At 38.8% G+C, this 25938-nt stretch overlaps 1 protein-coding gene across 4 annotated transcripts in view; it reads right to left on the reverse strand.

Moving 5' to 3' along the window:
- KCTD16 (potassium channel tetramerization domain containing 16) overlaps positions 1 to 25405 on the reverse strand; it is a 194455-nt gene extending 169050 nt beyond the window's left edge. For 2 of the 4 annotated variants that reach the window (XM_084884227.1, XM_084884230.1), the window contains exons 1-2: positions 14781 to 15431; positions 13265 to 14403 (exon numbers count right to left, since the gene is read on the reverse strand). In XM_084884227.1, the coding sequence (XP_084740353.1) occupies positions 13265 to 14096 (832 nt within the window). In that variant the 5' untranslated portion in view covers positions 14097 to 14403; positions 14781 to 15431. Of the gene's footprint in view, positions 1 to 13264; positions 14404 to 14780; positions 15432 to 18224; positions 18357 to 25334 lie in introns of those variants that run through there. The other 2 variants (XM_084884228.1, XM_084884229.1) reach the window with 2 other exon arrangements.
- Positions 25406 to 25938: the final 533 nt, after the last annotated feature.

Here is a 25938-nt window from a genome sequence, read left to right on the forward strand (position 1 = left end):
CCAGGTTCGATTCCGGTCAAGGGCATGTAAGTTGGTTGTGGGCACATCCCCATTGGCGGGGGGGGGGTGGTGTGCAAGACTTAACTGATCGGTTTCTCTCTCATCGATGTTTCTAACTCTCTATCTCTCTCCCTTCCTCTCTGTATAAAATCAATAAAATATATTTTAAAAAAATAAAAATAAAGAGAGAACATTAGAATATCTACAAATCAATTTCCATGATATCTTCCATGTGATTTGCACTCATTCGGTAACATTTATAATTAATTTTGAGAAAAGTAAACAGTTAAGTGGAAAGAAATAAAAACCGTAAGAAATGGGGCAAAGAAAGAGTCTATTCTTCCCCATCTCTAGGGGTCTAGGAAAAGGGCTGAGAGGATCAAGTGGTTTTAAAACCAAGAATCATGTTTCTTCTTGTTTGTAGTGTTGCTGTAGTATAATGGAAAGATACTTCTAAAGTAATATAAAATACTTATACCAAAATTATATTCTTAAGTAACTCTCCCCAAATTTAAAACTAGGCAAGCTGCTAAAAGTGGAGCTCATTTGCAATATGTTTTATTATTTTAAAAGTTTTGGCTTAGTCCCAGGTTCATGCTTAAAATGGGCCGATTTTTTTTGTTGTTGTTTTTTTTCCCTGGGGACCAACAATGCTTATCAGGACATCTGGATTAATCTTGTTTAAGATTACCTCACTCATCTCCATTTTGCTACTGATTCTAGAACCAGAAACTACTAATACATTTTTATAATTTTTATTCTTTTCTTGGGTATTTGGTGGCATAGAGGAAGACAAGGATAAAACTTTTCTATTTCATTTCAAATGCTTTTGACATCTTTTTGTACTTCGAAATTCTGTGCCTTTTCATATCTGAGGTACCTAGGAAATCAAATTCTTAAAAATAATGCTGTGTGGGAGTCTCTGAGAGAAGAGATTGTATCCCAGAAGTTATGTGTGGGTAACTGAGGACAGATTTGCAGCCCAATCTGGTTTAATTTTTTTAAAGCTGTATCATAGGAAAATCGTGTTCCTAAGGCTTAAAATTTGAAGGGGAGAGAGAATGGGAAATCAGGCCTGTCCAGCACCTTCTGCCATCCCACACCCTAATGGAGGCTGTGTGTGGGCTTCTCACTTAATCATGGGAGGCAGTTCTCTTGAAGAGCTGCTTTTGGAAGTTTGAGAAAGACAGCACTGCCATCTGGTATTTCTGTATATGGCAAATTCAAGAATGCTGGAATTGGGGTTAGGGAAACAGGGATGGGATTCTGCTTATATCAAGTGGGATATCACATAGCAGTAACTTGTGTCTGTGGGGTAGGGAAGGTTCTTTTAAAGTTCACCCCCATCTATCAGCCCATGGTTACCACCATTCTTGACATAAATGAATGGACTTTTCTCAAACTCAACACTACTTGTTTTCCCCCACATGGCAATTCTGAGTCAGCCACTAACAGTTACTTTGAACAAGTGAAACTTTTCTGAGCCTCAGTTTCTTATGTAGAGGTTCCTTGAGGATTAAATGAGAAGCATTTGACATGATACCTGACATAGAGTTCAATAAAGGATAGCTATGATCACTGTTAACACCTCAGAGTTTAAATAAATGCCATTACTTACCTACATTTATTTGTCTGGTCAGGAGGACCTCAGATGCAAATTAAGATAGCAATTATTTAATTACATTGCATCTGCTTATTTGGAAGAAAGCTTGTTTTCCCATACAAGGAAGAATTTCCAAGGCAAATCACAGGCTATAAACAATATAAAAATATACCTATAATAAAAAGAAAGTGTTCCTACTGTTTTTTATAGAAGGCTGGTATGGGGAATTGTTTGCATACACTCCCAAACTAGACTTTTTTTTGTTTAAAATTAATTCTCTGTATCAGGATAGAGAGCAACATTTCAACTAGCAATTTTACTATAGTCCCTTAAGCTCTGTGGAGGAAATATAGATTATCTTTATCTAGTATAATAATATACTAACCTTAGGCTTTATTCATAGTATAGGAAACAATTCCAAACTACTAGGAAGAAAGCATATAAGGTTGGTTGTAAAGATGAATTTTCCATAGCAATAACTCCATTGCTTATGTTGTTACAAAAATAAATAGATAAATGTGATATTTAAGGTAACTATGTCTGTAATATATCACAAATTAACTTTTGCTCTCTATTTTTTCTAATAATTGATTTCCTCTAGTTCATCCTTCACTGAGACTTGTTCTGAGTACTAAATGCAAGTCAGATGAAAAGAAAAGAAATGGAAATGAATACAAAGCTAAGAATCTGACCAAAGATGCAGAAAGGCAATTTTTCAAAAAATGTAAATTCACCTTTTGATTAGAATGTCTAGGTTTAGGATTTCTCAAACATTGACATTCAACCCTATGTTTTCTGGAATTGTCTCAGGAACTACCAGAAAAAAAAAGGAAGAAAGGGGGTATAGGGAAGAATGCCTTACTCACACCCAATTCCCACCACTAGCAAAACACCACCAGTTTAAAAGATTTTGTAATGTTGGATTCAACCTAAGTTGTCATATAAAGCTGGGAGACTTAAAGAGAGGAAACAATCATGAAATCATGATGAGCCCTGGTTGCTATGAAGTCTGGGCTCAGGTCTCACAGTCGCAGCGGCTAGCACTGGCAGCAGCAGAAGGATGATGGGGGTGATGCTTTTCCCTGATCAGTCTGGTTGCCTCCTACAGAGAGAGGCCAGACTGTAGCTTAGCCCTGCTTCCTGTGGGTAGGCCTCATTTGTCAGGTCATATGGCTGAGGGTGCATTCTCTACTAGAGGCCCGGTGCACATAAATTTTTGTGCACCGGGCCTCTAGTAGAGAATAAGCAGGAAGACATTGGCTATTTCAGCAGAGATAGTAACAGAAGGCCTATCCAAGGAAAGCCCATTAAAGCCTGACTCTAGGATGAGTAGGACTCAGACAAGGAGTTAAAAGAAGAGTGTTTTGGGGAGAGAGAGAACACAAATGAAGTATATTAAGGTGGAAAACACACTGGCCTTTTGTAATAACTGTCAAATGGTGGGAGTAACAGAGGGATGAGAGCCCTTAAAAGGAGTAATAGAGGTGAGCATATCAACAGGACTATAGGAATTGGTGTTATATGCTTTTCCTTCCTCTAAGGTCTTGAGTATGAAACCAGTAGGCAGAAGCTTAACTTCTGTTTTGATAGTGATCAGGATCAGCTCTAATAGATCCATATTCTCTCAGTTTTCCTTCCAGCTACTTGTAAGATGAACCAAAACTGCATATAGATAAAGTAGACTCTGGTAAAAAAAAAAAAAAAAAAAAAAAGCTAATAAGATAATATGACCTTGGCTTAAGAAAAGCTTCCTCATTTCCCTTTTACAGGCTAATGTTCTGAGATATAATGAGGTTAAAGTGCTTGACTGAGTAGACCCTGGTAAGAAGTAAACAACTATAATTTTTATCCCGATAGATCTTATGTTGTCAGTGTATCCAAACATATTCTCTGCATTCCTGGTTAAAACTTAATATCAAGCAAAACTAAGGGCAAATTTCATTCATTTTTTTTTCTTTTTTTTTACACTTCATATTTTCTTTCTTTAAAATGTAGCATTATGGCTGAAACAGGTTTGGCTCAGTGGATAGAGTGTCAGCCTGCAGACTGGAAGGTCCTGGGTTCGATTCCAGTCAAAGGCATGTACCTTGGCTACGGGCACATCCCCAGTAGGAGGTGTACAGGAGGCAGCTGATTGATGATTCTCTTTCATCGATGTTTCTAACTCTCTATCCCTCTCTCTTCCTCTCTGTGAAAAATCAATAAAATATATATTTTTTTTAAAGAAATGATATACAATGGAGAATTGTTCTTGAAATGTGTTTTCAAAAAATAAAAAATTAAAAAATAAAATGTAGCATTATGAATTTCTGTACTCATCCAACAAATGCGTATTAAGCATACCCTGTGTTCAGCACTGTGATAGTTACTGAAAATGACTTGTGTATGAGACTGACAAAGTAAATAAATAATCCACAGTTGAAGTTAAAATAATAATGATACATATCATTTTGAGAATCATAAAAGGAGACTACAGACATAATTATAAAGTCCCTTTAAAATCAATTATTTGGTTATCTAAGGCTATCATTTGGCTTTTGATTTTACATAGGTACTTTCATAAGACAAAAGTTTGAATGGAAGAGAGAACTGCCATATCATTAAAAAGAAAGATACTGGTTTCTGGAGTAACTAAATCATTGACATGGCTATGGCTGGGGAAATTTTCATTAATAAGAAATGAAATGATTGCTAATGATCTTAAGATTCGTCTAAGTCATCCTAGGCTATAATTTGTATGACTTCATCAGCCAGCTAATATCTTAAAGTCAACAAATGCATTAAAGATTTAAGCATTTTCTCTTTTCTCAGCTTTAATATGAAACCTGGTTTAATTTTCTGATACTCCAAATTCAGATTAGGAAGCTCCCTGTCTATTCTCATATTAGTTTACACTTGCCCATCACAATTGATTGAAGTTGCCCACTTACTAATCTTTTCCTAAACCATAAGGTCGTGAGTATATTGTTCACATGCTTCTGTGGAGAAGTGCTGGGAAATTATTAGCATAAGGACTTCATGAATCAAGATCTTGATTCTTAGAAAGGCAACCCTCCTGCACTTTTAGTGAAATTGCAAAATGGTGCACCCTCTATGGAAAATAATATGGAGGTGCCTCAAAAAATTAAAAATAAAACTACCATATGACCCAGCAATCCCACTTCTGAGTATTTACCTGAAAAATCCCAAGACATTAATTTGAAAATATATATGCATCCCTATGTTCATCACTGCATTATTTACAGTAGCCAGGATATAGAGCAACCTAAATGTCCATCGATAAATAAGATGTGGCCATAATTGATGGCAAGACATTTGTATTAAATATAAGAGCAGTAAAGGCAATAGAGAATTTGAAGCAGAAATGTGATATGGTCTGATTCACATAAAAATCTTACCATGTTTGCAATAGAGAGAATAGATACAAATGGGGCAACCCCAAATGTAAAGAGGAAAGGAAAATTTAGCTTATTTGCAGAAGTCTAGAGAAGCAATGCTGGTGGTCTGGGCCAGAGTACCATCAGTAGAAATGAAAAGAAACGGAAGGAGCCCTGGCTGGAGCATTAGCATGGGCACTGAATGGTCAAAGATACAATTCCAAATCAAAGGCATGTACCTGGTTGCAGGTTTGATCCCTGGCACTGGTCAGGGCATGTGCAGAAGGAAACCAATTGATGTGTCTTCTCTCTCTCTCTCTCTCTCTCTCTCTCTCTCTCTCTCTCTCTCTCTCTCTCTCTCTCTCTCTTTCTCCTCCCCACCCACTCTTCCAATCTTCCTAAAAATCAATGGAAAAAATATTCTAGGGTGAGCATGAACAAAAACAAAAACAAAAAAAGGATGGATTTGAGAGAGATGAAAAAGAACCAATAGGACTTGTCATATATGGAAGAGAGTGACAGGACGACACCCACGTTTCATTCTTCCCTGGTAAACTGGGAGACTGAATTGTCATTTACTGAGATGAAGAACACAGGGAGAGAAGGGGTTTGGGAACAGCAGACAATGAACTCAATGGAGCTTCAGCACAGTTGAAAGAATCCCCCTGAAAAAATTAAAATTAGAATAGGCAGGATGCAAACTTTCCTACCCAAAATAATTCATCCTCCAGTTGATAGGACCAAGTGCATATCTGAGTTGGCTCATTGCACCTGGATGGCAGCCCTGTCTACTAATCAGAACAGCAGTGGAATACTAGGCAGTTCATGAATGACTGGAAAGACAAATAAAGGTTTATTTTATTGCCTGCCATATCATTAGATTCAACTTGGGCAATGGAGATAATAAATAGATTCCAATTTCTACTTATCTATATGATAAATATTTTAAAAAACTAACAATAAAAGATGACCTTCCCTTGACTCCATAGCACACTTGCCATCACTCATAAAGGTTCCTGGCCAGAAATAATGGACTTAAATCTGATCAAGTCTCTATAATCTATTCTATAGTCTAGATATAACAAACTCACAGAAAATACAGGAGTTAGAAAAATAAGTGTTTATGGTATAACAGAGATCACAGAGATGGACCAGCCCGACCCAGAATGTGGGATAGTCAACATGACAAACAACTTGGTTTCTTCAAACAAATTGGGACAGAGAAGAGAAAAAAGGGAGAAAGGGAGAGCTTAAAAGATATTTAAGATATATATTTTACCTTTGTTGCATATAAATTATATGCAGCATTTTTTTCAAACTTTAAAGAGAAAAGAAATTGTAACGAAAGGTAATGAATGCACCTCATTTGGATCTTGACTCAAACAAGCACCTTTAAGAAAATACTGTGAGGCAATCAAGTGTTTGAAGATCAACTAGATATTATAGTAAAGAATTGCAACTAGTTTTCAAATAACATTTTTTTCAATGTAATCTCATTATAACATTGATGAGATCCCATAGGAACTTAACTCTTATTTATATAAATTAGCCTATGGTAAAATTGGTCTCCCTATATATTTTTCATAAAGTTGAAGAACCTATCTATGATGTTAAGTGAGGATTTACTGTATGAATTTTGCACGTAATGATTATATTTTGTTATTTTTTAGTTCAATTTATTTTGGAAATGTATTTTTATATGAATAAAATGATTTATATATGAAATTTGCTTTAAAATAATCCAGTACAAACAGGAAGGAAAGTAGGTAGGACTATTTATGAAATAAGATTGGTCTTGAAATGATAATGTAATTATTAAAGCTAGGTGTCTTGACATTTCGATGTATTTAAAGATGTCTGCACTAAAAAGTTTTAACTGACTTGCAAAGAAATCCTGTACTTGAGAAAAGCTATAGCAAAGACCAAAGAAAAAGAGCAACTGTCAGCTGTGATGCAGAAACTGAGCATTCATCTATCAATTTCTGAAGGAACTTTTTTCTATTCATTGCGCTAGCACTCTCTCCTATGCAAGTCATTCCTCTCCTCAGTTTGTGTTTGGAGGATTTCCAAATGGAGATTTCTGGCACTTTATAAACTACTAGAAGCCCAATGAACAAAGATTCCTGCTTAGAATGGGCTTTCCTTTCCTTTGCTGCCAGGCACCGCCTTTCCACTCTGGCCCAGCCCTTTTCCGCTCAGGCCCTGGAGCCCCCTCTTTCCACTCAGGGAGCCACCTCTTTCTGCTCCAGCCCTGCCTTCCCAGACTGCTCAGAGGCACTGAGAGAGGAGGGGCGGGGGGGGGGGGGTGCATGGCAATGACACAAGTGTCCCATCTGCCTCTGTCACTCAGTGCCTGTGTATTCAAATTAACCACTAACCTTGTTGGGTTAATTTGCATATCACTCCTGATATTTACATATTTGTCTACTTACAAATTTACATATTTGTCTATTATTAGGTAAGATTTCCACCTCTAATTCCTTTGATAGATTTAAACTCACTAGACTGTCAGGAGCATTTGGCCTTCTCTTTCCCTGTGTGTGTGTGTGTGTATGTGTGTGCATGCATGCGTACATTGAGGCAATCTCAGAGACTTCCCCTTTCTGTCCACATATAGACACTCCTCTTGCTGCCAAATCCATTGTGATGTTACAGATCTAGGGAAATATACTACTTTAATTGCCTTCCACAAGAGATTGGGCTCAGTTAATACATCTTGTTTGGCATGAAAAAGAAGACAATATAATAAAATATTTTGCTGACATGCTTATATCACTCTTATATTGAGCCCAAAGCTCAGAACACAGCATCTTAAAGATACATAAGAAATTACATCCACCACCCCTGCCCTTTAGCATCACCATTTAATTTTCTGTGTAAGCACAGGTCTAAATTGACTTTATGATGAAGCTATACACTTAGATTGTGCTTTTTTTTTTTTTACATTATAATTTAAAACATCTCAAGTCATCTGATCCACAATTATTAAAAGGTTTTTTATGTACAAAAATCCCTGAGAAAAATAGCATCATGCCTTAAAACTTTTCTAAATATAATGACAGAACAGAATTTTTGTTGACAGCAAGTCTTGATTAGAGAGAAAGAACTTGAAAGCAGGAGTGACTGAAACAGAAGGATAAGAGAGTATCTAACTAGATAAAACAGAAAATCATCACAAAAAGAGATGTCAGTGGTGGTAAAGTCCAAAACTTCACTGTTTTTTTTACTACACTGTTCTGTTGCTTCATTTTGAAGGGGCCAACCATCATATCTCTATGGACAATAAAAATTTAAGTCATAATTGATGTTTTTCAAGTAACCAAGAGAAAAAGAGCTAGAATCATTTAAGGACAGATGCATTTCCACCTATTTTCCTATAAAAACACACCATCTTATTGAAGCTTTAAAATACTTTATTTTCAATTGCAGTTGACATTCATTTCCTAGAAGTCCACTTCTGGGTATGTATCTGAACTAATTCAAAAAGATATGTGCACCCTTATGTTCACTGCAGTGTTGTTTACAATGGCCAAGAAGATATGGAGGCAGCTTAAGTGTCCATTAATAGGTGAGTCAATAAAGAAGATGTGGGATATATATACAATGGAATATTACTTGCAAATAAAAAAACAACAACAATGAAATCTTACCATTTGTGACAACATGGATGGACCTAGAGGGTATTATGCTACGTGAAATAAGATAGACCAAAAAAAAAAAAAAAGAAAAAGTTCTATATGATTTCACTATTGAAGCTTTTTGTTGTTGTTAATCCTCACCAGAGGATACTTTTTGCACTGATTTTAGAGAGAGTGAAATGGAGGGGTAGAGAAAAAGAGAGAGAAATATTCATGTGGGAGAGACACATGAATTGGTTGCCCCAGATATGCCCAGATTGGGGCCAGGGATCAAGTCAGCAACCGAAGCACATTCCCTTGACTGGAATCGAACTCTCAATCCTTCAGTCCTCCGTCTGATGCTTTAACCACTTAGCAACCTGGCTAAGGCAGCATTGGGTAAATCACAGTAGCCAGAACCATATATTCCTTCCCAAAAGAAGGCCATGCTGCAATTCTAAGGAGAAATCATTTCCTGATCTACTTTTCTCCAACACCCCTTCGAAGTCAATAGCCCGGAACATATTTACTGTGTAGGTGAAGCAACTTAGAGACATTTGTGACAACAACGCTTTAAATTTAAGGAAATGAAATAAAGAGAAAAAAGGTTAAAATGTACCTACAAGATGCAATTTGTTATAAAAGATGAAGACTCGGTGTCTCTATCTGTAATTCACAGAACTCAGAGTAATCATCCTATGAATTAACTCCCTACTTGTGGTCATGTTATCATGGCTTTATGAGAGGCAAATGCCTTTCAATCTGAGTGCTTTTGGGCATTTGCCTGAAGTAACTGACTCATAAATAGGATTAAGGAAATGTGCATAATTCTCTCCAACCAAGAACAATTTCCACTCTCTCTGAAATTGGAAGATGACTCTAAATAAGAGGTTCATTTATTTCCATGCACCTGTGATTTTTGCACCTAAGTGGTGTGAATGGCTACTGAGTACGTATCTGGTTTAAAATCAGGACTTCTTCTTTCTAAACCTCTTAGCTCCCATTTCATTCAGAGATGAATCAAGAAGGAATTCTCTAATGTTTATGACATTTCTTTCTATACAACACCGGAAGAGAAGAGAAGAGAAGAGAAGAGAAGAGAAGAGAAGAGAAGAGAAGAGAAGAGAAGAGAAGAGAAGAGAAGAGAAGAGAAGAGGAGGTAATGATTTAGCTAATTGAGTGGGTAAGGAGAAAATGGAACTTTCTCATTGTTTTTAAATTAAAACAAAGCAGTTATCTAAAATACTTTGTAAGGCACTACTGGGATAAGCATTTCTATGTTCCTATATCACATTCTTTATGCTTCTGATACATAAATTATAATCCCTAGCATCTCATATATCATCTTAGTGTGTAAGCAATGCAAACACATTTCTTATCATCCTCTTAAACACATAGTGCGGACACCTGTTAGCTTTTTTAAATATTTTTAAATCTATTTTTATTGACTTTAGAGAGGAAGGGAGAGGGAGAAAGAGATAGAAACAGCAATGATGAGAGAGAATCATTGATCAGCTATTTCCTGCATGCCCCCCACTGGGGATGGAGTCAGCAACCCTGCCATGTACCCTGACCAGGAATCTAACCCTGACCTCTGGTTAATAGGTCGATGTTCAACCACTGAACTATGCCAGCTAGGCATTTTTTAATATGTTTTTGTTGATTTTGGAAAGAGAGACGGGGAGATGGAGAGACAGAAACAGAGACAGAGATAGAGATAGAGACAAGATAAAAACATCCATGTGAGGGAAAAACATCTATCAGTTGCTTCTTGCACGTGCTCCAATTGAGGAGGCTGGAGGTAGAACCTGCAACCTGGTTATGTGCCCTGACCAGGGATCAAATCGACAACCTTTTGGTGCATGGGAAGACATTCAACCAACTGAACCACACTGGCCAGGGCAATACCTGTTGACTGTTCATAATTCTACATTAACTAAATAGTCAAAACTACCTGATGCTGACCATTAATTCTAGATTTACATGAAGATTAAATAAAGCAAGAATCAAGCCTTTTTAATAATACAAGAAATTTTGGTCTCCCAATTTTCCCTTGGAAAATGTAAAGGAAAAAGTCAGTAAACAGGGAAAGAAAGGGTAATCCCCCATGACTGCCAACTACTATATATAATGTATTAATTTCTCATTGTTTATTTTTTACTATGATATGAACCCAGGCAAAGTGATTCTGCATTATCCCTGGGTTATTAGAAGAGTCTGACTGCTTGGAGTTAATTTTGTATAAACTTATATATATTTGTTATATATAATATGTAACCTAAGTAGTTGAATTTCTCTGTGAAAAGCATGTGTGTGTGTGTGTGTGTGTGTGTGTGTGTGTTGAGGATGCAGGGGCACTCCCTGGGATCCGTGCTGCCCTTTGGAATACTGCAGGTTGCAGCTCCTGCCCTCTGGGCTCTCAGCTCCACACCTGTGCTGTAGCCTGGGGCTCTGTACCTCTCTGTGGGGCTCACTAGGGCTAGCTCTTGCTGGACAAAGATTGCATACAGTCAGCTTTAGAGCACCTCCCATAGTTTTGGTCTATTAACCAGAGTACAACAGTTTGATGGATTTGTGCTTATACAGGCACAGTTGGCAGCTCCTAATTAAATAATTATGGCTAAGCAGCTTCATGGAGGCTGTTATGGACCCTAGAAAGCCAGCTGTCAGTCCTGTTGGTCTTTAAACAGGAAGAGTTAACAGTGAACTCTGGGTATTAGGCACAAAGGGAAGTATGTCATGTGCAGCATATATGCTGGGCAATAAAAAGTTGCTGTGTGTTTTTGCTAGCCTGACCAGAGGGATGGAGAGCAATCTCTCAGCAGCCCAGCAAAGAGAGAAGTAATTATATGATCAGGAGCACAGAACCCATCCAAAGCATCCTAAAGAGGGCACACAGTGTTAGATGCATGAGTCTTTAATCAGTCTTTGACACAGAAATGTCACTAAGATTATAGGTAAATACAGTTTCTGGGTCTCATTTAGAAATACAAGTGGATTAAAAACCTATTGTGGTCTTTTGGGAGATAGAGTTATTGTGATTTTATTTGACTGAAGCTTTTTAAGATGCCATTTCAAATATTAGAAATCAGAGAACAAGATAAATATCACAAACCTAGATTTGAACTCTAAGGTGCATTTTTTCCATAAAGTGAGAAGATATTTGTTCTACATAATCACAGATAATATCAGATTCCTTTACAGAAGGCTAACAAGCTAGTCTTATTTCTACACTAGTGGGAAATTCACCAGAAGGAAGAAAGCAGTGTCTGGTATCTGGCAACTGAGCTTCAGCACAGAGGAAGATATAATTATAGGTAAGTGCCATAGATAGTATTATTGGACCAAATCATGCTTATTACTGCACATTAGTATGCTACAGACCTGATTACTGATTTCACATATCTCCACAGGCTGACCTTTCTCCACATACATAGGAATTGACTTCTAAAAAACCCAATGTGTGTTAACCCAGTACAGAACAATTCAGCTTCTCACTGACCAGCAATTCAGCAAGACTCCCAGCACCACCTCCAAAGGAATAAATACAACTGTATGCAAAACTGAGTCCAAGAAATTCGTTTGTTCTTTTATGTTCAAATAAATTTGGACATTTTAACCCCCTAAATGTATGGGTTTGCCTTTAAATGAGAAGAGAGGAAATCAAATGTTAACACTGGAAACATATTTCTTATGGAATTCACTTCCCAACTCCCAGGCCAGCTGAATATCAGCAATCAAATCGAGCACTAGACTTCACATACTGACTTGCTATTCTCCTTTCGGAGGTCAATGGCTTACAATTTATCTAAAAAATGCTATTTCGTAAGTCAAAACGATCTGTATTGAAAGTTTTAATTTAGGCAAATGGACCGACCTCTAAGAAACCAAGTTCAAAAACTTCAATATAATAGTTTCCTTTCCTTTTTCCCTCTGGTTTCCTTTTAAGTCAGTAATTCTATCACCTCAGCTGCCTACATGTTTGCATGTGATTGACAATTCTCAAGGACCTAACTCCTACTAGGTGGATCTTAAATGAAGTTCAGCTTAAGTTTGCAATGCAACTCAAGTCTCAGTACAAATTACTGAAGAATCAAATAGAAGCTTATAAAAGAAAATTTTAGACCTGGGGGGAGGGTAAGAAAGGGAGTCTTTCATCAGTGTATACTGCCATCTAGCCAAAATCTCGTCATTCAGTATAACATCCATTTGTGTTTTCAAAGCCCCTGATGAAAGCAAGTCTTCAGCAACTAGCTTAATAGATCCCAAAGTTCAGATAAGTAAATAGACAGCAGTACTTCACCTATTCCGAGTCTACCAACCTCCATGGACCAACAGCCAAGTTCTAATCATCGCCATAACTTCACAATTCAACATCTGGCAAACAGATATACATGTCTGTTTTAATTCCACATAATACCAATATCATTTGCATCTTGTAATTTTGAGGCCTTTGAATATTCTGTGACTTCACTGGAAAAACAGATAAAGTTGCCTTAGGTAACACACGAGAGCACAATTATAAACTAATACTCTAGCTCTACCTCAAGTTAAAAAATAAAAATCCCAAAGTAATATTCCTTAGACACGGACAGAACATGCAGACCCTACACATCTGTAAAGAGAATCAATACCCGTGAACAATAAAAAGAACCCTTTGCACTTACGGTAGAAGACATATTCAGTGTAGCTTGACCAGATCTTGTCATCTGTATACTGGTTGAGGAAAGATGCTGTCACTGAGGAGTTACAGGCCACCATGTGGAATCCACACTCGGATAACATATCAAAAGCTCTTTCCAGATGCTTGAATTTGAGATAAAATCTGGAGGTGTATCTATCTGGGGCTCGGTCAGGGTCTCTGCTCTCATTCAAAGTGTCTCCAAAGACCTCTTTTGCCAAGGAAATCCTTCCACAAACCAAAATCCGGGGAACTCTCCGAAACTTGGCATCTGCCTGCCCCTCTCTGCCCATGGTGCAGGACCCTCTGTAACCCAGAGTAATGAAACCCCACTTGCGGTCAGCAGGGAGCAGCGAGGAAGCAGGGCAGATTCTCGTGTCACTTCCTTGGGAGGCATCTTCGAAGTCACTATGGCAGAATTCCTCCGGGCTTTGCTTGATTTCATCAGGGGTCAGGAGTTTGACCAAGTCTGGGAGCTGGAAGTACTCAGCTTCCCTTTTCAGTCTTCCTCTCTCTGGAAAGTGATCAGGCAGGACCACCTGCCTATCCCTGAGATAGTCCAGAATATAACGGAACAAGAATCCATCTCTGTCGATGAAAAACCTCCCCTTGGAGTCCTTGGCTAGATCGTTAGCCGTGTCTCTCTTTGGGGAAAACATTTTCCACAGGAGGGAATGAGGGATGCTTATTAATGTAGAATGGCGAGTGAAATAAACTTGACCCCCAACATTCAGCTCCATGACTTCAGGGAAGGAGTTTGGAACTGTGGCTCCTTGTTCTCGAGGATAATAACGACTACAGTTTCCACTCAGAGCCATTATCCCTTTCTTGTTCTCCTCCTCCTATTTTGATTTGAAGGTGCAATCAAAAGGAGTCACAGCCTTATCCTTTACATCAACTTGAAAGGGAGGGAGAAAGAAGGATGCTAACTTGTTAGAAATGACCTCCTCTTACCCCAGTATTTTTCCCCAAGAAAGCAAAATTTAGTATAGTCCACAGGTGAAGTAGTTGAAATCCTGGCTGGTGGTGAGCTATGACTTCATGGAATATAATCAACTCATCTCCATTCAATCTTCCCCCAGGCTCAGTAGACAAGGCAGGCCAAGTCCCCAGTTACTCAGAGATCTGTATAAAAGAAAAGAGAGAAAATTATTTCCTCAAACCCAGCATGAGTCAGAAAAAGAGAGAGCTGATGGAGAGGGGAGGGGAGAGGAAGGGGAGGTAGAGGGAGGGAGGGAGGGATGATGGGAGGAAGGGAGGTAGAAAGTATTTTACATAAGCAGCCTTGGAACTACTGATTTTATCCGTTCTCCCAGGAAATAGCTTCTCTCAAGCTATTCTGTGTCTACATGTTTATCCATACACATCTGTCTCCAACAATTAATATAAAAAACATTTCTATTTGCATTTCTGAATTTAAAAAGTAATATGCAATTTTAAGCTTCTAAGATGGGATTTTTCCCCCCTTCTGGACAGTAAAATCAATAAGCCTCAGAACTTACCTTAGGAAGTGCTGGAAACTCCGTCCTGTGAATAAAATACCCATTAGCAAAAACGGTCAGAATGCACAGCCACACTGAGTCTATCAATGAAAAGTGCCAGAGAGATGTGATCTTTGAGGAAAAAAATTATATATATTTATATAAATGTATATTTGTATGTATGTATATATTCATTTCCAATCTCAAGTTAAAACAAGTCACAAAAAGTTAAACCGTGAAGAGCGATGACTGGCTTGAAGAAGCAGAGAAAAATATTCAACCAAAGCGTCTCCAGAGAAGTGGAGGGGAGGGGAGATCAAACCTTCGGCAAGAATCCTTAAAACGGAGGAGTTGCAAGAGGTATCAGGACAGCTTTTCAGAAAGCCCAGCAGCAGCAAAACGGAGGTGCCCCGCTGGGGTCCCAGGTAGCCACCCCACCTGCCGGCGAGGGCGAACAGGCTCCCATGCTCCTGGCTACGTGGGAGCCTTTGGGAGCCGTGCGGAGCCGGTAAGAGCTGAGCTGGTGAAGCCGGCAGGAGCCGGTGGGATCTGGCACCTTCAAAGCGCAGAGAAGCCAGCGGGTCTGGGCTCCTGCTTCGCAGGCGGGCGGTGGAGCTGGGCGGTTCCACAGTTCCCAGTGCAGTTGGGCTGCTGTTGTTTCAGCAGTGCAGGCAAGAAACCATCCAGGGAAATGACTATTACATCATCTTAAAGGAATATGGCTTGGAGAAAGCGGAGGCAGCTCCAGTCACGTCCTCCTCGGTGACAGGTTGCTGGGATGGCACAGGGACACAGTGCGCTTGCCTTGGGCAAGGGACTCAGGAGCGCTCGCTCAGGGCTTGGGGCGGGGACGCCACGCGGCCACTTCCCTCCCTGCCCAGTCTGGAGTCCGGAGTTTCCAGGGCCTTTGCTTAGCGCTTTCTTCTCTTTTGACCTCCACTGCCACCACCATCCCCCAGAAATCACCCCCCAAACCTGTGGAGAGATAAACGCAAGTGATTTTTTCACTTGACAAATCTACAAACAAACCTTTCGCACAGGCACTGAATTTCAGCTGAAGGGCATGTTCCCTTAAAGCTTGCTTTAAAAAAAAAAAAACACCACACACCTAATGACCCCAAGGTTCTATAAAGTACTTGTGTTTTTTAAACCAAAGGTACATTAAACCATGTTCTCTTTTTTCTCCTCCTGTTCCATCCCTCTGCCAATCCTCCAATAAATAAATAAGTAAATATTTAGTCTCTCTGGAATTAATACCTTTTCAAAAGAACACATGAAGCAGAAGCACGGATACCCTCAGAAAGCCCACAGTTTACACCAGTAAGTCATCATCTTGGCTTACCTGTGAGGAATTGTAACCTGCAACCTTTCTCTGGGGCTGCTTCCTTGCTGAGCATCTCCTTGGATGTGCCACACCCCTGCCCACTCATCCCAGAGGTCCCTGATGGAAGACATGCAGCTAAGAGATAGTTTACTCCGGTCCCAAAGGACTCCCTTAAGTGCATCATTAAGAGTTTCAGGAAGGCATTTCCAGGGCAACATAATCCACTAACAAAGTGCTTCCAGTTGATCCTGCCAGTCAATAATGGGCTGGCCAACAGTTTACAGTAAGTCTGCCATTTCCCCTTTAAAACACCAGTGCCTTAGGACTCACATTCTTAACAAGAATATAGTACTTCATCTATGAATAATATATGTGGGCCACACTCCATCCCAAACAATTACTATTAAAAAAAAACAAAAATGGAGGGTATAATTCAGATATAATTTATGAGATACGTGTATATTGCCAACTTTTCCTCAAGATTTAGCTTGAAGGTAGATTTAGCAGTAGCATGAATTACTAGCTTAACAATCTTTTCTTTCCAAAACTATCAGATTAGGAAATACATTCTAAATTTCATCTAAGACTCCAACACCTGAGTATATATGATGTTGTTTCTTAACTACTCTACTAATCTGTTTTGACCTAAATCTTTGGGTCTTAATGTTGGACCAATCAAGGAAATGTTTATTATTTGATGCACTTATATCGCCATCTACTGTCCCTAAGCTATCGGTGCAGATCTGTATCTGGAAATTTAATGGAGCCATTGGTTTTTTTTATTATTTTATTTTAAAGTTTTTGTAGTGGCTTGAATGTTGGAAACACACTGTTCACTTTAATGACAAAATGAACATTTAAAAAAAAAGAACATTTAGTTGCCACCAGGTAAAGGGAGAAATAAGTGTGAGTCTATGCCTATTAAGTATTGGATTTGGTTGTAGTTAGAAGTAAACAAATGTTTTATCTCTAACAGCGCAGGCCAGTATACCATGACAACAGCTTTGGAGACTGGATATTAAAATATTCTGGAGACATTTTGAGAGGAAGTGGAGGATAGGAGTGAGAAAAACCATAGCTTTTTAAAGATAAAAGGAAATTGAGAAATGAAAATCACCATCTCATTTTAGAGAAATTGAGGATCAGAGAGAAAACATTCCCACAGGATTACACAACCTTGGTGTAACAGGGTGGGGTTTAAACCATTCAGTCTGATCAATATCTTGTTTTTAACCTTTCATATACTAGAATAGCAATAGAGAAGAGGCAAATTAAAAACAATAGTAAGTTTAAGATTGCTACATATTTGAAAACAGAAAACAGCAAGTCACTTGAAAGACTTTTTCACATTAAGTTAAATTGAAAGGCTAAAATAATTTACATTAAAAAATATTCTGAATTTTCAAAATGAGGAACTCTGATCATTGATCTGGGTTTCATAGATTAGGCAGTGCTTTGAGTCTAGTTCTTAACCTTTTAGAGAATGGATTGCTTAGAGAATCTTATGAAATCTAGAAAATGAACACACGAGTATAAAGGTTTGCATTCCATGTCTGGGGAGGAGCTGTAAAGAGAAGAACCAGGAGTCACAGGGCTGGGCATGCACATCCCTAGCAATCCGTAAACTTCTACAATGAATCTTCTCTTTGAAATTAGATTACACATACACTCAGAAACACACTCTAAGGAATGAAAAAAGAAAACATTCACCAGATAACTTTAACCTTGTGACCCATGGATGGACCACACAACCTGAACTGGTATGTTTTAATAAACACTGTATATCTTATTCTTTGCACAGTATTGCTTTATATTATTTTGTGCTAAAATGTTCATTTATTATTGTAAATTGTAAAAAAAAAAAATTATTTTGCTAGCCCTCTTTCGCCATACTTACTTTAAAATATATATATATATATATATATTATTGATTTCAGAGAGGAAGGGAGAAGGAGAAAGAGATAGAAAACATCCATGATGAGAGAGAATCATTGATTGGTTGCCTCCTGCATGCCCCCAACTAGGGGTCAAGCCTGCAGCCCAATCATGTGCCTTTGAAGGGAACTGAATCCTGAACCCTTCATTCTGTAGGCCGATGCTCTAACCACTGAGCAAAACCAGCTAGGGCTAGTCATACTTACTTTTTAATCTACTTGAAGCCTCAAGAAATTAAGTATGTCAGGGCCTCTCTTGTATCTTTTCGAGACACCAGGGATTTGGTTCAAGATTGGTTAACATCCTCTGCTCTGTACGCTTTCTTGATCCTTTACTGTCTGGGAGATAAACAAATGAAAAGTGAGATTAAAAAAAAAAATAGGCTTGAAGGAAACAAAGCAATATAACATAGAGAGATTTGAATAGTGCTGGAGTAAGCGAGCGTGTCTCAGGGAGGTTGTCAGTAAGCCCTGCTGGTGCCTTAATAAGAGGCAAAAAGCCAAGTCTAGGCAGTAAGTGTATCCCTGTCCTTCATGTCAGCAGATAACACTGCTGGTGTAATGGTTCTCTTCTGGCAGCTCTCCGCTGAAACACTGAGGGATGCCGCACTGGCCCGAAGGTTGAACATACGGCAACAGATTTCTCTAAGGGCAGAGCAAGAAAGAATGTTTCATTCTGTTCTTAGTAATAGTCAAGCCTATCTATATAACACATCAAGACACACCATGGGTAAATTGTGAAATTCATAAAGTGTGTCTTAGCCTGTTTCCTGTTCCCCATGGGCACACCCCCCCATAGCTGAATGTTGAAGAGTACATTCTCAAAAGGACAATTTTAATTTTGGAATAATGTGATCACTTCCCACATTTTCAACCCAACCCATCCCTGTTTCCTCTTCCCTCGAGCAGAGATAGCTTTTAGGCTGCCTATCTTTTTTATGAGGGAGGGAGGGAATTGATTTCATAAGCTTACTCATATTAAGATACTGCGCACTCATTGTGCTAGGTGCCCCAAGGACTCCTGCATTATCTTAATAGCTACTGTTGATGGAAGGCCGGCCATTGAGCACTTAAAACAGTCATTACCCCTCTTCCAACTCTGCCTGACTGGCTGTGTGACATTGGACAGGAAACTCGGTGTCTCTGAGCCAGGTTAAAGTGCAGATTAAATACAGTGATGTATGTAAGACCCTGGAGCACATCCCCTGTTCTAGGTGAATGCTTAATAAATAGTAGTATTTATGATACCAGCGGGAGTTGTTTTGTTGTTGTTAAACCCAAGTAGAGGCATGAAGAAGTTATCAAAGATTGAAATTCAGTTCTACTTTAAAAATCTTTCCTCTTCTCACATGCAGCTTGAGTTAAAGATCGTTGCTTATCATAGATGTATTTGCTAATAATGGGGGTGATTTCAGGCTTTGGCAGGGAGATGGTGTGGCCAAATGAGAAACAGAATAATCAATTCCACAAGGGTTAAAAATAAAAATCCCACTGTCTTCTGCCAGACAAGGTTATATTTCTGGTATCCTTTTGCTCGTTCCACATGGCTCTATGAAGTACCTGTGTTATGTCCAGCACAGCGCTAGGTATTTAAAATGGTGAATTCTAAGATGGCAGCATAGGTAAACACCTGAACTTGCTGCCATGCACAACCATATCAAAACAACTGAAAGACAAAAGAATACCATCCAGAACCATGGGAAGGCTGACTGAGTGGAAATTCTACAACTAGAAGGAAAGAGAAAAGTGCATTGAGTCCGGTAGGAGGTGCCGAGGTGTGGAAGTGTGGAGGTACGGAGGCGTGCACAAAAGGGACTGGCAACTGGGTATGCTGTTGTCTTTTTCAATCTGGAGGGAGATATAAACTCCCAACTGCTATGAACTCCAGTTCCAGGTGAGGCTTTGGGGAACCCAGAGTTATACGGAGAGAAACTGAGCTGTCTGACATCCGTCAGGAACGCGAGGGAGGTGCTTACAGCGATCATTGTTCCTGCACAGTGCTATGGGACACAAAGACCAGGGGCCGCTTCAGGGCAGAGCTGAAGGGTAGCCATTGCTGTTTGCTCCACCCTGGTGATTTCCTGAGATGCCGCCCCACTCAATTTATAACCCCTCTGAAGCTGTGCACAGAGGCTTTTGCATATGAATGAACTAGCCTTTTGGAATCTAAAACCTAACAAACTGCAGCTGGATTGGAGAACCCCAGAGCTTCCAAAAGAAGGCCCAATGCTCCACAGCAGCTTGCATTGCTTCACAGCTGGTCTTCATCTGGGCACCTCCAAACCCCAAAGAGAATCTGCAGATCTCTCCGTAGCTCCTGCTGGGTGGCCTCAGGCAGAGGCTAAATTTGCACCTCCTTGGAGATCCAAGAGCCAGTGTACCCAGTGGTCAGTGTCAGACCATATCAGTTAACAACTCTACACATCCATAGGCGACACACTCAAGGGGCATACTCAGTGAGCACCAAAGCCTCACTGAAGCAAGTTCTGCTCCATAAGGGTGTCTCCTGCACAGCAGCTCTCCCACTGTATGCATAAATGGAATTGATTGACCCCCCCAGAATAAACCTGCAGGAAATAGAGTTTTTAAAATCCTTGTTGTAATGAAAAGGAGCAGGTTTTAGAATCTGTTAGAGCAAGGTTTGAAAGAGGTACCTACCAGCTGTATGATCATGAACAAATCTCTTTATCTCTCTGAGGATTGTCTCCTCATATATATATTATTAGAAATAAAAATATCCACTTTTCTGGATTGATGTAAGGATTAGCAATAATGCTCTGTGGAAGTGCTTGGCCCACAGCACATGTTCAGTAAGTAATGGGCAATGTGATTATATTTATGTTTGGCTTGATAACCTCCTCTGTCCCTCTTCCTCTCCTCTCAGCCCATTCCCCATGGGGTTTTGTGAATGAGTGGATGGAAGGGCAGGTACCACATTACTCGTTCATGCTGGTGATGAGATGTCCTTTTTCTAAAAGTCTGCTTCTCCCTTCTGGGAAGGGGATAGGGTGAAGGAAAGGAATACTGGGAACACTTAGCACATTTGTCCTTGGAGATAGATAATTAGTGCATTTAAAAACATATTCTCCTGCCTTAGATGCTACCTATACCTTTCAGTGGAAGAAAGTGAATGAACAAGCTGACTCATTTAAAATATTTCACATCATTTTGCAGTGATTCAGCACAATCACTTGGTGTAGTGATTACAGAGACATTTTTCACAACTAATTCCTCATATGTCTTACTTATAGGTTGAGATGAATATTACCCATGGCATCTACACATGAGGAACAGCAGGAGAGAGAAGGGCAGAGACCAGATAACAAATGGAAAGATTTAGCTCAAAGGATAAAATTGAACTGTTTTACCAGCCGACTCAAGAAGTAAAAGCTGGGAATTTCAGGTATGCTCTGAATATCTGGTATTCGGATACCTTTTTCTCTTGCCTTTGGAGTTATTTGCAAGAAATCTATGGAACAGGAATTGTTTTTCACTCAATTTAGCATCTCGAGTATTACAAGTTCTGGCATCTGGAAAGAGCTCAATAAATGTTTGTTGAATTTAATTGCAGGAGCAAGAGAGTATCCTCAGAATTGCCAAAAAAAAAAAAAAAACAAAAAAACACAATATACTAAAAGCTGACAGGGTCATGTCAGAACATGCTGTTGTTGAAAAATACATGGTAGCTGATTTCAGTTTATCCTCAAACATGGAGTTCTTCTTGCTGGCTGGGACTTTTTCCTTTAGTCAGGTCTCTACAAAATGAACTGACTGCAAAAATCAGCCTTTCTTAAATCACCGCTGCAGAGAGGTCATTCAGGTACCCAGTGTGGAGGCTAACTGGGATGGAAAAATGAAAGAACCTTTAAAGGAACATCCTTGGAAGAATAAGGAATAAAAACGTTTCATATTTCACTGACATCAGTTTCTTAAAACACCCATGTATGTGTCTGTGGTCAAACAAATTAATAAAATTAACAAATAAAACTAATTCTGCCAGACATTTTCATATACATTATCTATTTTAATTCCCACAACAATCCTCAACTGTTGGCATTGTGGGGAGAATAAAAGATCCTCCAAAGGTTAAGTAATCAATAATAGGTTGATTACTGTTATAATTAACCCAGCCTGACTAATCTCAAAGCCCTCTTGAAACTACATGAATCTTCTTCAGCAATATAGTTCCATTTATTAAATTTCCTCAATAGGTCCCTAATATTTGGATTTAGCACTACACAGAGCCAGAGTAACAACACATTCCTAGCATAGATCATCACTGTATCCCCAATCCTAGTTCAGTGCCTGGCCCAGAGAAAGTGCTCCATAAGTATTGTCAAAGGGTTGTTAGAACAAATGAATGAATGAATGAGTGAATGAACAAACAAACAAGCCACCAGTTGGGACAAGGATACGGAGAAATTTTAACTGGATATAGGAAAAGTCTGATCTCGTGTGGCATGTCTAATTTTTTTTTCTCCTGAAATGTTGGTTCCAAATAGGAGAATGATTTCAAAGATGAAAAAAAATTCCAAAGATGAAGAAAAAGTTTATAATCACAGAATTAGGCCTTTATGAATTCAAACGGATGAGTAATTAATTTATATGTTTTATAATCTAGAATTTAGAAGCTCTTAGAAATCAACCTCTTTGGGATAAGACTCTCTAGGAACAATAAAACCCTAGGTGTTTCGTTTTGTTTTTAAGTTCTTAGATGCTGAAGAAAATATTAGTCACTTAAAAAATATCTTGCCAAGGCATCAAGCAACTCTAATCCAGCAATTTTATGCATCAGTCACTCTACATCCTTTTCAAAAAGTGTGTGTGGAGTGGGGTATGGGGTTGGAAAGCCTAGCAATGATTGACCAGACACCTACAGGGCACAGACTTAAGGGGCCAATGCACACAATTCAAATGTGACTTGAGAAACATCACTCTTTTGCTGTAAAATTCAGATTTGCACAGCTTCTGCCAAGGAAATTGCATGTTACCTTTATAGGTAATGATCTGGGCTCCAAGCACATCTCGCAATTACATTGTGTGATTCAGTGGCTGCCAAAGGATATCAGGCAATTGTTTGAAATGGAGCCAGTGTGTCATATCTCCCTAATAAACCTGATTGCCATTCATTAGGGAAATAATGACCGCCCCCCCCCCCCCCAAAAAAAAAAAAAAAGATTTATGTATCTGATAGAAACAGGATTCAATGTTATATCACTTGACCAACCTCTGGAATTTTCACATACTTAAATAAGATCTTGAGGGTAGTTACATACATCCGTGTTGTTAAAGTGCCATTATACTGGAAACAGATGCTAAGATTACCCTTATATAGAATATTAAATAAAATCACGACAAAAATATATAAATGGACTAAGGATGGAGAAGCAACACATACGAGGAGGAACTGGATTGTCTGGCATCAAGACAGGAACTCGGGGTTGGCTTTCTCCCAGACATAGGTGCAGGCAGGGATCATTGTTTCTATGCTGGGACTTCCCAGGTCACAGAGAATATTAAAAGCAGCAAGAGAAAAACAGTTACTTATCTACAAGGAAATACCCATATGACTGTCAGTTGATTTCTCAACAGAAACTATGCAGGTTAGAAGGGAGTGGCAAGAAATATTCAAAGTGATCAATAGTAAGGACCTACAACCAAGATTACTCTACCCAGCAAAGCTATCATTCAGAATTGAAGGTCAGATAGTGAGCTTCACAAACAAGAAAAAGTAAAAGGAGTTCACCACGACCAAACCAGTATTAAATGAAATGTTGAAGGGTATTCTTTAAGAAGAGGAAGAAGAAGAAAATGATTAAAGATATGAACAACAAAATGGCAACAAATACATACCTATCAACAATTGAATCTAAAAATCAAAATAAACAAATAAGAAATCTAATGAATAGAATAAACTGGTAAATAAAATAAAATCAGAGGCATGGAAATGAAACAGACTGATGATTGTCAGAGGGAAGGGGTGGGGAGGCAGGAAAAGATTAAAGATCATAAAAGCATATATGCATTACCTATGGACATAGACAGTAGGGCTCAAAGGCCTGGGACAAGGCAGGAACGTGGTGGAAGGGGGCAATGAGGGGAAAAGAAATATCTGCAATACTGTCAATAATAAAAAAAAAAATTTATTTTAATAAAAATAGAGAGGGCGGGGGAGGGAAAGATTTTATGAAAGAGGCATGGAGCTAACCAAAATAACATCCTTATTTTAAAAGTTGAAGAAACATCATGCCGAGCACAAAGTTCCCATTAATAAATTATTGAAGGATCAAAGAAAGTGCCACCATGCATCACCACGCATTTACTGGACATGAAGTCAGGCACTTCCTTGGAGTTCATTTAGAACTGCCCCAAACTGAGCTGTCTCATTAGAGTTCTATTGGCTTCAGAAATATTTTATAGGTCTATATAAATGTAAGCCCATTGCAGTACTGGTCGTGTAGCTAATTTAGATTGTGCACTAAGAGCCATTTGCCTGGCCCATCCCAATCATTATTCCACCAGGTTCCTCTTTCTGCCATTACTTGTGTGCCAGTGAACATGTTGGTTCAAGATGGCTGATCAATTGTAATGCTAAGGATTTTACAAAAGGTCCAGGAAGATCCTGGATGGCAGCAAACAACTTTCACTGCAATAGCTGCTAAACCTCCAGGAGAGAGAAACCCATAAGGGCAGATTCTGGTTGCCTGATAGAAATCCTTTATTGGGAAGTCAGCATAAGACTTGCTGCAGCCCAGAAAGACTGACCAACAACAATATGAAGAATAAATAGAAGAAATCTGTGGCCAGAAGCATATCACAACTTCAGAAGACTAGAAGAGAAAGAAAGATGATTGCCAAAATATGACATCAGTAGCATATCAGCCAGGTATTACAGTATACTAATCCTTATAGCACTAATATGATCATTTCCAGGAACAAGTTCCCACAATAAAAGGGGAATGCCTGTAATTTAAGGCCGGGGGTAGATGTGGAAAAGGATCCGAAACTATTTCTATTTCAGATGCCCTAAAGGCCCTGAAATTAAGGCTATCCTGATGATTTAGGCAAGTTGACTTTCTGAAAGTGATAGCAGCTCTTTAAGGCAATTGTATAACACAGAGGAGCACTAATAAAATAACCAGTTACTTTTATTTAGCACAAAAGGACAACCTTATGAGTAATTGTAGTCAGCTTTCATTATTACTAATAAAGTTTGACTGATTTATTAACATCATATCCACAACATTCAAATGGAAAAGAAAAGAAACATACACTGAAATACTGAAACAAAATTTAAGTACTAGAAATTATCATTACCTGTGTAGGGAAGCATTAGAGCATCATGGTGAAAAGTGTGCACTTTGGAATGGGCAGGTCTGGGCTGAATCCCAGCTCCATTATTTACCACCTGGGAAAGTTACATTACATTACATTACATTACATTACATTACATTACATTACATTACATTACATTCCTTTCCAGACACAGTTTCTCATCCACAAAACAGGAATAATTGTAGTTCTTTACAGAAATTTGGTGAGAACTAAATAATAGAATACATATTGAATGCTTAGTTCATCACTAAGCCCACAGTGAGTGTTCAACAAATGTAGCTTTTTGTTTTTGGATTGTTGTGTTTCTTGTTTGTTTGTTTGTTTGTTTGTTTCTTATTAATTCTCACCTGGGGATATTTTTCCATTGATCTTTTTTAGAAAGAGTAGAAGAGAGAGAAACATCAGTGTGAGAGAAACACATTGATTAGTTGCCTCCTACATGTGTCTCGACCAGGATCTGGACTAGGGAGGAGCCTGCAACCAAGGTACATGCCCTTAACCAGAATCGAACCTGGGACACTCTGGTCCACAGGCCGACACTCTATCTAATGAGACAAAATGGCTAGGGCTATAGATTTAAAAAAAA

This window comes from Pipistrellus hanaki (genome assembly GCF_964339955.1).
Source record: "Pipistrellus hanaki genome assembly, chromosome: 5".
Taxonomy (NCBI): Eukaryota; Metazoa; Chordata; class Mammalia; order Chiroptera; family Vespertilionidae; genus Pipistrellus; species Pipistrellus hanaki.